The sequence below is a fragment of the Euphorbia lathyris genome, chromosome 3 (genome assembly GCF_963576675.1).
Source record: "Euphorbia lathyris chromosome 3, ddEupLath1.1, whole genome shotgun sequence".
NCBI classification, from domain to species: Eukaryota; Viridiplantae; Streptophyta; class Magnoliopsida; order Malpighiales; family Euphorbiaceae; genus Euphorbia; species Euphorbia lathyris.
The window spans coordinates 35472628-35485020 of record NC_088912.1 but is presented as its reverse complement, the minus strand read 5'-3'; the positions used below and the strand labels follow the sequence as shown (position 1 = coordinate 35485020).

Sequence of the window (12393 nt, the reverse complement as noted above, 5' to 3'; positions counted from 1 at the left end):
TGAAGGGCGGTTAAAACCGTCGCTAAACACAAAACAATCCGTCGGTAAAGGACAATTTTTTTTGTAGTGACTCAAGCCAAAGTCCCCGCCAACCTCTATTCCAAGCAGTTTGAATAGCAATAATAGCAATCTGAAGCTCAGCTATGAAAGCGAAATTTGGCTCAAAAGGAACCGAGAACGCACCTATAAGGAAGCCGCGGTAGTTCCTAAAAATTACACCACTCCTAGCCGGACCAGGAGCACCGGCGGTCGATGACCTTGACCCATTATAAATCATTGTATGGTATTAAGTTGTTTTAGCTGAAATATATAATAATAAATGATTGTGTAAATGATTATTTGAATATGTAACTTTAATAATTCATAACTAAAGCAATGTAATAATATTATATCCATCAATTTATCATTGTTATTATTATCATCATTATTATTATTATGTAATATTCTGGACTGCCTATGAACAAAATTTGAATTGGTAGAGCAAGCATAATGGATCCAGAAGTGGGAATGCAAATCTCTAACACAACAAGAAAAGGCAACTGGATCACCTTCCCTTTCATCTTCGGTACTTGTTTTCTTTCTCAATTCACTTCTTATGTCTCAGATTCTTATTCTTTTCTGCTGATTGAGTTGAGTTCCCTATATGCAGGAACAATGGCGTGCTCGACTCTAGCCGCTGGAGGATTGATAGCCAACTTGATTGTATATCTAATTGAAGAATTCAATCTCAAAAGCATTCATGCTGCTCAAGTTTTCAATAAGGTTAATGCTGGAATCAACTTTTTTCCTCTAGTTGGAGCCATCATTGCTGATTCTTTCTTAGGCTCTTTCTCTGTGGTGGCCATATCTTGTTGTATCTCTTTTCTGGTAAAACTTCAACCTCTTTTCAATTATTCTCTATATAATATCGTGTTATGTCAGTGGAGTTGTCTCCTGATATCCTTAATTTGAATGCAGGGGACACTGCTTATAACATTAACATCAGTAGTTGATTCATTGAGGCCTAATCCATGCCAAACAGGATCAATCATTTGCCAAACTGCATCAAAACTTCAGTATGCAGTATTATATGTAGCTTTAGCCCTGGGTTGCATTGGTTTTGGAATATCTAGATTTACATTATCAACAATGGGAGCAAACCAATTTGAAATAGAACAAGATCAAGCTAGTTTTTTCAACTGGTTTTTCTTCGCTATGTACTTTTTTTCGGTGATAGCTTTCACAGGCATTGTGTATATACAAGATAACTTAAGTTGGGGAATTGGGTATGGGATATGTTTGGGAGCTACTTTTATGGGTCTAGTTGTTTTCCTTGCTGGTAACAAATTTTACATCCATCATAAGCCAAAAGGAAGTCCTTTCACTGGCTTAGCTCAAGTAGTAGTTGCTTCCCTTCGGAAGATGAAGATGCCTACCTGGGTTCAGAGTGATCATGATCAACACCTATTGCCTCCCCAATTAACCAACTCTTTCAGGTATCTCTTACTCGTATATTTATTGGGTACTATTGATAAGTATCAGGATGTTCCTATTGCTTGAAATGATTAAACTTGCAACAAAACAAAACAGGTTCCTGAACAAAGCAACAATGGAAACAGAAGGAGACAAAAATCCAGATGGATCAATTGCAAAACCATGGAGACTATGCACAGCACAACAAGTAGAAGATTTAAAGACACTTATAAAAATATTCCCAATATGGTCAAGCAATATATTAGTAGCCCTTGAAGTAGCACTAGTGCAAGGCAGTCTAACCGTCTTGCAAGCTCTAGCCATGGACCGTCACTTAGGCCTTCTAAAAATCCCTGCAGGCACTATTACAGTCCTGGCACTAATTAGTTCATCAGTTTCTCTGACCTTAATTGATCGGTTTTTGCCTTTGTTGTGGCGAAACGTAATGCGAAAATTGCCAACACCTCTCCTTAAACTTGGTATTGGACATGTGATAATAGCATTGGCCTTGGCTGTAGCAGCTGTGGTGGAAACAAGAAGGCTTGGAATGGACAATGATAAGCAGAAAATGTTGGCAATATGGCTATTTCCGCAGTTGATATTGCTTGGTATCGGAGAAGCATTTTATTTTCCAGGACAAGTTGCTTTCTATTACCAAGAATTTCCAGCCTCTTTACATGGTACAGCAACTGCTGTTAGTTCTTTGATTGTTGGCATTGCTTTCTATTTAAGCACAGCTTTCATCGATATAGTTCGAGCAAATTCCGAATGGTTACCGGATGATATTGATCATGGAAGGTTAGATAATGTGTATTGGGTATTAGTAGTGATTGGGACAATCAACTTTGGTTACTTTCTTTGTTGTGCTAAGCTCTTTAACTACAAGCACAATGATGAAAAGGATGTGCCTGAAATTTGTTCGGGTAGCTAGCTGAATCGGATGGTGTATATATATATATAGCAGCAGCTTTGAGTTTATGGTATTTCTTCTGGGAATAATCTGTTAAATTGTAATGGAAAAGTGGAATTTATGTAATACCTTATTACTAGATGCAATAATTAGTAGCCAAATAGAGATAATTGTTGGAACTTAATAAGAAGAAAAGAACTTAACTGGACAAAAAAAGAGATAAACAAAGTTCACAACATAAATTTACACACCACCACTTAGACAAGGAGTATACCACTTTAGTGAAGATAATTCGTCTTAAAATATAAATGTGTACAGTCACTTAAGAAGTCTGTATATTACTCCAGAAATATTGTAGAATTTCTCTATACACGAATAGTATGCACTAGTAAGAGAAATAAGGAAGGAAGAAGGCACAACACTAGTTTGATCAATATAACCTCAACCCTCAAAAACAGGTCTACAACGATTTTCACTTGTCGCTAAATGATTATTCACATTCTTAAAGCGTCGTGTCACCGATTTCAACGACGCAAAAACATTGTGTCATTAAATTTAATCCGTGGACATTTTATGCACAAGAATTGTCATGCTACCGACACTTATACTTTTAGCGTCATACCTTTTATCATATTAATTATTTTTAATTTCTTAAATTTTCACAACGCTTTGTTAAAATGTCCTAAACCCTACCAAAAAAAAAAGTCCTAAAACTAGCAACACATAATTTTTGTTATGGTGTTATTTCACTTCAAATATCGTGACATATAAATTTAAAAGAATATGTTATTTCAGATCAAATATCACGACACTTAAATTTAAAACAATCTATAAATTTACAATATATAAATTGTAAAAATATTTTACATTTGATGAGAATAGAAAACCTACTATGTCCCAATACGACATTTTTAAGAAAAAAATTACAAAATTAGGTCAAATTGGAGACCTATTTACATATTTAGACTAATTGCCCAACCTAGTACAAATCTAAACTATATATTTGTGATTTTTCCAAAATAGCCTAAACCTTTCATCTTCCCTCCTTCTTTCCTATCTGTTTCAACCTTTTATCTCCCCTACCATGTGTATCGATTTCAACCTTTCATTTTCCCTCTTCCTATATATTTTTCGGAATCACCATTTTCTTTATCATCATGTCTGTCTCTTGTTATAGTGTTATTTCTCTTTATCTCTTGATTCTTCATCTTCCTAATTCTAGAAAATTAAGTCACGGTTCTTCATCTTCCTGTTTCTTTTCATCTCTTAGTTTCTTTCTTCTTGTGTCAATCGAAGGCATCATTATTCGACGTTATTCTAGGTGTTTTTCTGCGTTTATCATATGGTTATTGTCGATTTCAATGATAAAATGCGGAAATAATGTAAGTAACTATCGTTCCATCTTCATCTTTTCCCAGAAAATGTTTTCACAAAATGAATTTTGCGAAGAAAAAACAGGCTGAAAAATGATGATTTTGATTCGCAGAAAGAGATTATGCAAAGTCTGCAAAGGCAAATCATCATTTTTAGCATGATTTTTTCTCTTAGCAGACTTCGTGCTTTGTTTTTCTACGAAGCAAAATCGTCATTCTGGGTTAATTTTCTCTTCGCAAACTTCGTATTTTCTCTTTCTGTGAAGCAAAATCGTCCTTTTTTTTGTTAAATTTCGCTAACACGACTTAATTTTTATGAAGTGGTTGAATACAAAACATCAAATTCAAGTATCATTTTAGCTTGAATACAAAAGCATCAATCACAGTAGGCGGTGTTCTGGGATGTAGGGGTAGAAAAGAAAAATCACCATTATCATCCCAAAAGACCATTGATTCTGTAAAGTTTGGGGTTTAGGGTTTGAATTATTATTGCAATCTTGTTATAAATTTTGATAATGTTAGGATTTTAATATTAAAATTATTATTACAATCTTGTTGTAAATTTTGATAATGTTATGATTTTAAATGTTAGAACTAGTTTTTGGCCCGTGCGATGCACGGATTCATCTTAAAATTCAAAAATATAATATAATAATTACAATTAATGATATAAAGGTGCTATATAAATTAAATATTATTATTTTATTTTCACGTTTACTTTAAATAATCTTTTTATAGATAAATATAATAATATAATTAAAATTAATATATTATATATTATATTATATATTTTTATCAGTAAAAAAGGAGGAAGTGACAGCTTAGCTCCACCGTTACTGTTTTATATTATATATAGATATGCAGAGAATTAGAGAGATTTTAGGGATTAATTTAAATTTTGTAGAACTCTTAGATATAGTACGGATAAAATAATCTTTTTATAGATAAATATAATAATATAATTAAAGTTAATATATTATATTTTTTATCAGTAAAAAATGAGGAAGTGACACATCAGCTCCATCGTTACTGTTTTATATTATATATAGATAGATATGCAGAGAATTAGATATATTTTATATAGTGATTAATTTAAATTCTGTAGAACTCTTAGATGTAGTACGGATAAAATCTATCTTTTTATATATAAATATAATAACATAATTAAAATTAATATATCATATATTATATTATATCTTTTATTAGTAAAAAAAGAGGAAGTGACACCTCAACTCCATCGTTACTGTTTTATATTATATATAGATAGATTATTATAAAATGTATTAATATACTATTTAAATAATTGTACTCTAATAATTTACTATAACTTATTAAAAATTTCTTTGAAAACTACATAATGGGTATATAAAATAGGGTTTAATATTTTTTTAGTTTGAATAATTGATAAAGATGTGTTATATTCAAATATGTGTTATAAACATTCTTTTTATTATTTGATAAAATCATAATATTATACTATATATAATTTAATTTTCTTTTGCTACTGTAAATTTCTAATTTTATTAATTTGATATTTGATAAAATCATAATATTATACTATATATAATTTAATTTTCTTTTGCTACTGTAAATTTCTAATTTTATTAATTTGATATTATTATTTGTATCAAATATGGATCATGGTTAATTGAATCATATATATCCAACATATTTTTTACACTTATTTATCTCAAAGTTGCAGCATGAGTATCATCTTTTTTATATTTTTAATTTTTAATATAAATAATGATATTATCTATATCTCATTTTATTATTTGATGATTTAGAGTTACTAATTATTAATTTTATTTTGAAAAAACAATTACTTATTGTTAAGTGAGCCATGTATACTGTTTTTTTATGGAAAAAATAATAATGTCATCAGCCTTGAATCATGGGATTTATATATTCACATAACTAGTGGTCAAATAGAAGCTTGATGTATAAAAAAATAATTGAATATTTTTGTACCCGTGGTATTTAATATTTATAAATATATTAAATATAATTAAAATTTATCTATGAATTACTAACATGGAGTGGAGCGAGTAATTGTAATTTGATGATGTTTTGTGAAAGCGTCCAAAAGTGAAGTATAAGATACTTGCATATAAGAATTGTTCAAGGAATAAGTTTTGAACAACTCACACCCAGCTCACATGGGATATTCAAGGACTTCATAGCCTTAAATGTCATACACAGATGTATGATTAAATTTCTGCACAAAAGTACCAAAATAATGAAAGATACTATAAACACAAATAATAAATAACAACCATAAGGGTAAGATCATAGTAAAATTTCTAAGCAATATTTATTATATTCAACTCATGTAAAAAAAAAAATCTTTAGATTTCTAATACAAATATAGTAATCATAAATAAGAGAATATTTTAAGTCCCAATAATTAAACATTTTAATTTTTATAAGTTCAATCTATATGTAACATGTTTTATACAAAAAAAAAATGGTTTATATGGATATTTTATTGATCTCCACAAGTTTCAACAATATTAAAGTAGTCAAAAGCATAGACTTTCTACTCTAGTTCATTAAATTTGGACACTATAATCTGCTTGATATGAATCTGAATTACTGAGATATCTAATATATCCAAATACAAAAATAAAACATTTAATAACTAATTTTAGAAACAATCAATACCTTCTCATAGAGAATATCATGTTGATGCACATGGTATTTATGTAGTACTTTCTAACTCTTATTTGACAGTTGTCTTTTAATAGACATTACATCCTTAAAGAAATCATATCGGTTTAGCCCTAGTCATCTTGTAAATTAAGATTAAAGCTATGAGTAAAAAATGATAAAATACAATTTTTGGCTAGTCTATATTTTAGGGGGTTTTATTAACTCTACTCTCCTTATTATTTATTTAGAGAGAGATTGTTGTATATAATTTATCGGTAAGAACAAATCTACGATTATCAGTAAAAACAAAGAAAAAGCAAATTACCTGTAGTACGAACCCAATCAAAAGCCATAATTAAAGATATAAGAGTTTCTACTCAGATGCGCTGTCAAAAGAAAAACATATAAATATGCAGAATGACTCCAGAAGCCAAAATAGATCTAAACTACAATAAAATAAGACTTCTCTTTGCTTCAGCATATAAAAGAAAAATAGATCCATTCCATACAGTAATAAAATGTGTGAGCGGATATTCAATACCAGAACCCTAGAAAACAAAATTAACAACACAAAATACTAACTCTCACTGAATTAATTACCAGAAACCTTAAATAATAGGAAGATTCCAGCAAACCCTAAAGTATAAATCGACTTGAATTCAGATAGATGGTTACAACAGAAAACCAAGAAAGAGAGGTTGGGTGATAAACCCTGGAGTTTACCTGGAAGAAGTCGGTGAGCCACAAAAAATAATATGATTTGAGGTTCGATTCCCCACTCCGTCAAAATTTAGCCCTCATTGGTAGGTGATCTGTAAATTCCACTGTAAACCCTGATCGAGGTCTGTGGTTTGCCCTGACCTTAGGAGTGGGTAGACCTACCCTTACCTAAACTTTACTCCTACCAAAAAAAAAAATAATAAGCAAGATATTAAAAATAAGATCACATTATCACCTACCAATCCATGCTTATCCTCAAATTAAAATTCAATAAAAGTAACCCAAATTTCAAATTGATCAGTTTCTTAACGAATTTTTAGTTTGAATAGTTTTCAACTCGGTAACTAATATACTACTATTACTATGGTTTTCGTTATACATACATAGAGGGAAAAATACAAACAAAAAAAATAATATTTTATCAACTATATGTTACTTTTATACACATAGAACTTAAAATTATTGCAAGTTGATTTATGAATATTTTTTTTAGTAGAAAAAATGAAGAAGAAAAATTAGCTTGAATTAAAAGCTGGTTTTAGTTTAATCCAAAATTTATTGTGTGCTAAAAATTAGATATGAATTTTAATTGAAAAATTGAAAAGCAGTTATAGTTAATTTTAATTGGAAAATTAAAATTGGAAAAGATATGAATTTTAATTGAAAAGCAGAACCACCAATTCGCAGGTTTATTGTTTGGATTTCTTTTTGAATGTTTGAATTTTTTTATCCAATAGACAAATAGTAATTAAGAAATAGATTTTCATTCAAAAAATCTGAAAAAACAATAGTAAAAACGGAAAGAAAAATATAAACAAAAAATATTATTTTTAATCCGTAAAAATTTAGAAAGTGACACCTCAGCTCCATCTCAGCTCCATCGTTACTGTTTTAATATATATATATATATATATATATATATATATATATATATATATATATATATTATTGTTACACTCTTGTTGTTATGATTTGAATGTTATATACCACTTCGAATTTTTATGAATTTTGCGAAGCCTACGAAGATAATACTGTTTAAGAACATGACTTTCACTTTGCAGATTGTGAAAACTGCGAAGTAAAAGTAATTATACGAAGTAGTATTTACCTTCGCAGATTTGCGAAGTAAATTTCATGTTTTCAAAAAGCGTTATCTTCGCAGGCTTCGCAAATTGAGAAAAATGCGAAGTCAGGCGGAAAAGAGAAAGAAGAAAGAGTAAGAAATTTCTAAGTGTTATATATATATGAAAGGTATTTTGGGAAAGTTACAAAAAAAATAGTCTAAATAGATAATGAGTTGGGTAATTGGTCTAAATATGTAATTGAGGATTAGTTTTGTAATTTTCCCTATTTTAAATTAAAAAATGATCTCTAAATTGACACGTTTAAATATTTTTTTAAAAAAAATGCCTCCAAAAATATTAATAATTTAGTTAAATTTTTACAATGATTTATCTTGGTAGAAAAGCTACACAAAAGTTGCTCCAGATACATTATTACCAAAAGGCATATATAGTAGAATATAATATCACCATATGCTCAATTCTAGGTATATATTGTGAACCTTAAAACTTAAAACAAGGCCCGGAAAAGGGCAACTAGATAGCATAAAGTTAGACTCGCCAAAGTAAATAAAGGGTAAATTATATCCATGGATACCGAATTTTACCAATTTTAATATTATGACCACTGAACTTCAATTCTTAACAGTATGACAATTGAACTTTATAATTTTTAACACAGACGAATGACCATTCAACTTTAATTAACTCTTCAAAATGACCATTAACGGTCTCAAAATGAAAATATTCAAGAATTAAAGTTGTTTAAAATGATATTTATCATGAAACCACGTTATTTATTTTCCAAAATCATATTTTTTTAGAGCATTCTACCTCTAAAAGTTCACTCTCTCCTAACCAAATAACACCTAAATAACCTCAAAACGAAAACTTTCAAGAATTAAAATTTCTTAGAATATCATAACCCTTCGTTTTCTTTTATTTTGAAACTGTCAACTGTCGTTTTGAGGCGTTGAGTGGTCACCGGTGTTAAAAATGTAAAGTTCAGTGGCCATAACGTTAAAAATCGAAGTTCAGTGACCACAATATTAAAATAGGTAAAGTTCAGTAGCCAAAGTTGTAATTTACCCGTAAATAAAGTATGATCCATAAACTATGATCATAATATATTAATATGATCAAGTGAAGTATTCAAATAAAAAAAAAAAAAGCTTAATACATCATCAGCTTCCTGAACTTGTCCATAATAGTAGATTGGCTCCCTGAACTTTGTAATTGTCTCATCAGCTTCCAAAACTTGCTTATTTCGTATCATCAGCTCCCTAAATTTGTCCATAAAAATTGATTAGCTCCCTAAACTTTACAAGTGTCTCACCAGCTCCCTAAACTTGCATATTCTGTAACAACTAAATATAAAAACCATAATACTAACTCGGATTAAATTGCAAAATACACCTAACGTTTTGGATCAGGAATAATTTTACCCCTAACTTCTAAAATGGTGCAATTTTACCCCTAACGTTGGAATCCAAGAGTAATTTTACCCCTAACATTGATAAATTGGGTTAATTTGAGAAATAATTCATCAAATTGTCTCTCGGTCATGAATCATGTCATCTACACTTCACACGTCATTTTATTAGTAACAAATCACAAACATATGTTGGGATGTGAAAATAAAAAATAAAAATATATATACTGACTTTTGTACGAATTGGACAAAAAAAATTCAAAAAATTTACTAAATTTATAAATTTGCTATTGCCTACTAATGTTAGGGGGTAAAATTGCACAATTTTAGACGTTAGGGGTAAAGTTATTCCTCGCCCAAAACGTTAGGGGTATTTTTACACCTTAATCCGAGTTAGTATTATAATTTTTATATTTAGTTGTTACGGAATAAACAAGTTTAGGGAGCTGGTGACACATTTGCAAAGTTCAGGGAGCTAATAAATTTTTATAGACAAGTTTAAGGAGCTGATGATACGAAATAAGCTAGTTTAGGGAGTTGGTGAGACACTTACAAAGTTTAGGGAGCCAATCTACTATTATGGACAAGTTTAGGGAGCTGTTGATGTAAAAATGTTCAATAAACATATTAATTTGAATTGGAAGCATAATGGATCCAGAAGTAGAAATGCAAAGCTCTAATACAAGAAGAAAAGGCAACTGGATCACCTTCCCTTTCATCTTCGGTACTTGTTTTCTTTCTCAATTTACTTCTTATGTTTCATATTTTTATTCTTTTCTGCTGATTGAGTTGAGTTCCCTATATGCAGGAACAATGGCGTGCTTGACTCTAGCCAGTGGAGGATTGATAGCCAACTTGATTGTATATCTAATTCAAGAATTCAATGTCAAAAGCATAGATGCTGCTCAAGTATTCAATATGGTTAATGCTGGAATCAATTTTTTTCCTCTAGTTGGAGCCATCATCACTGATTCTTTCTTAGGCTCTTTCTCTGTTGTCGCCATATCTTCTTGTATCTCTTTTCTGGTAAAACTTCAATTCTTGTCTATATAATATCGTGTCATGTCAGTCGTGTTGTCTCGTGATAATTTGACATCCTTAATTTGAATGCAGGGGACACTCCTTATAACATTAACATCAGTAGTTGATTCATTGAGGCCTAAACCATGCCAAACAGGATCAATCATTTGCCAAACTCCATCAAAACTTCAGTATGCAGTATTATATGTAGCTTTAGCCCTGGGTTGCATTGGTTTTGGAATATCTTGATTTACATTATCAACAATGGGAGCTAACCAATTTGATAAACAAAAAGATCAAGCTAGTTTTTTCAACTGGTTTTTCTTCGCCTTGTACTTTTTTCCGGTGATAGCTTTCACAGGCATTGTGTATATACAAGATAACTATAGTTGGGGAATTGGGTACGGGATATGTTTGGGAGCTAGTTTTATTGGTCTAGTTGTTTTCCTTGCTGGAAACAAATTTTACATCCATGATAACCCAAAAGGAAGTCCTTTCACAGGCTTAGCTCAAGTAGTAGTTGCTTCCATTCGGAAGATGAAGATGCCTACCTGGGTTCAGAGTGATCAACACCAATTGCCTCCCCAATTAACCAACTCTTTCAGGTATGTCTTACTCATATATTTATTTCACTTGGGTACGTACTATTGCTTGATATGATTAAACTTGCAACAAAACAAAACAGGTTCTTGAACAAAGCAACAATGGAAACAGAAGGAGAAAAAAATCCAGATGGATCAATTGCAAAACCATGGAGACTATGCACAGCACAACAAGTAGAAGATTTAAAGACACTTATAAAAATATTCCCAATATGGTCAAGCAGTATATTAGTAGCCTTTGAAGTAGCACTAGTCCAAGGTAGCTTTACCGTCCTCCAAGCTCTAGTCATGGACCGTCACTTAGGCCATTTCAAAATCCCTGCAGGCTCTATTACAGTCTTGGCATTGATTAGTTCATCTGCTTCTCTAACCTTAATCGACCGGTATTTCCCTTTATTGTGGCGAAAAGTGATGCGAAAATTGCCAACACCTCTCCATAAACTTGGTATTGGACATGTGATAATAGCATTGGCCTTGGCTGTAGCAGCTGTGGTGGAGAGAAGAAGGCTTGGAAGGAACAATGATAAGCAGAAAATGTTGGCAATATGGCTATTTCCGCAGCTGATATTGCTTGGCATTGGAGAAGCATTTTATTTTCCAGGACAAGTTGCTTTTTATTACCAAGAATTTCCAGCCTCTTTACATGGTACAGCAACTGCTGTTAGTTCTTTGATTGTTGGCATTGCTTTCTATTTAAGCACAGCTTTCATCGATATCGTTCGAGCAAATTCCGAATGGTTACGGGATAATATTGATGAAGGAAGATTGGATAATGTGTATTGGGTATTAGTAGTGATTGGGACAATCAACTTTGGTTACTTTCTTTGTTGTGCTAAGCTCTTTAACTACAAGCACAATGATGAAAACACTGTGGCTGAAGTTTGTTCGGGTAGCTAACTGAATCGGATGGTATATGTGTGTGTATATATATAGCAGCAGCTTTGAGTTTATGATATTTCTTCTGGGAATAATCTGTATAAATTGTAATGAAAAAGTGGATGTTGTTTATGTAATACCACACTTAGTTGATGTCATTTAATAGCCAAATAGAGATAATTGTTGGAAATTTATAGGAGGGAAGAACATAATAGACAGAATAGAGATGAACAAAGTTCTCAAAATAAATTTACACATGACCAATCAGACGAGGAATGTATATCATTTTATGGAA

At 30.9% G+C, this 12393-nt stretch overlaps 1 protein-coding gene and 1 pseudogene across 1 annotated transcript; both read left to right on the top strand.

The window, feature by feature from the left end:
* The first annotated feature begins 436 nt into the window (after positions 1-436).
* Positions 437-2488, top strand: LOC136223418 (protein NRT1/ PTR FAMILY 2.7-like). Its single transcript, XM_066011383.1, has 4 exons — positions 437-565; positions 650-867; positions 958-1475; positions 1570-2488. The coding sequence occupies exons 1-4, from the start codon at positions 490-492 to the stop codon at positions 2381-2383; spliced, it is 1626 nt and encodes a 541-aa protein (XP_065867455.1). The 5' UTR covers positions 437-489; the 3' UTR covers positions 2384-2488.
* Positions 2489-8150: 5662 nt separating this feature from the next.
* LOC136222606 (protein NRT1/ PTR FAMILY 2.7-like) lies at positions 8151-12119 on the top strand (annotated as a pseudogene).
* Positions 12120-12393: the final 274 nt, after the last annotated feature.

Excerpts from the sequence above, each read along its gene's own strand:
- LOC136223418 (XM_066011383.1), top strand. The coding sequence starts at position 490 with ATGGATCCAGAAGTGGGAATGCAAATCTCTAACACAACAAGAAAAGGC. Across the intron at positions 868-957 it reads CTTGTTGTATCTCTTTTCTG|GGGACACTGCTTATAACATT; the intron begins GTAAAACTTCAA and ends ATTTGAATGCAG. Across the intron at positions 1,476-1,569 it reads CAATTAACCAACTCTTTCAG|GTTCCTGAACAAAGCAACAA; the intron begins GTATCTCTTACT and ends AAAACAAAACAG.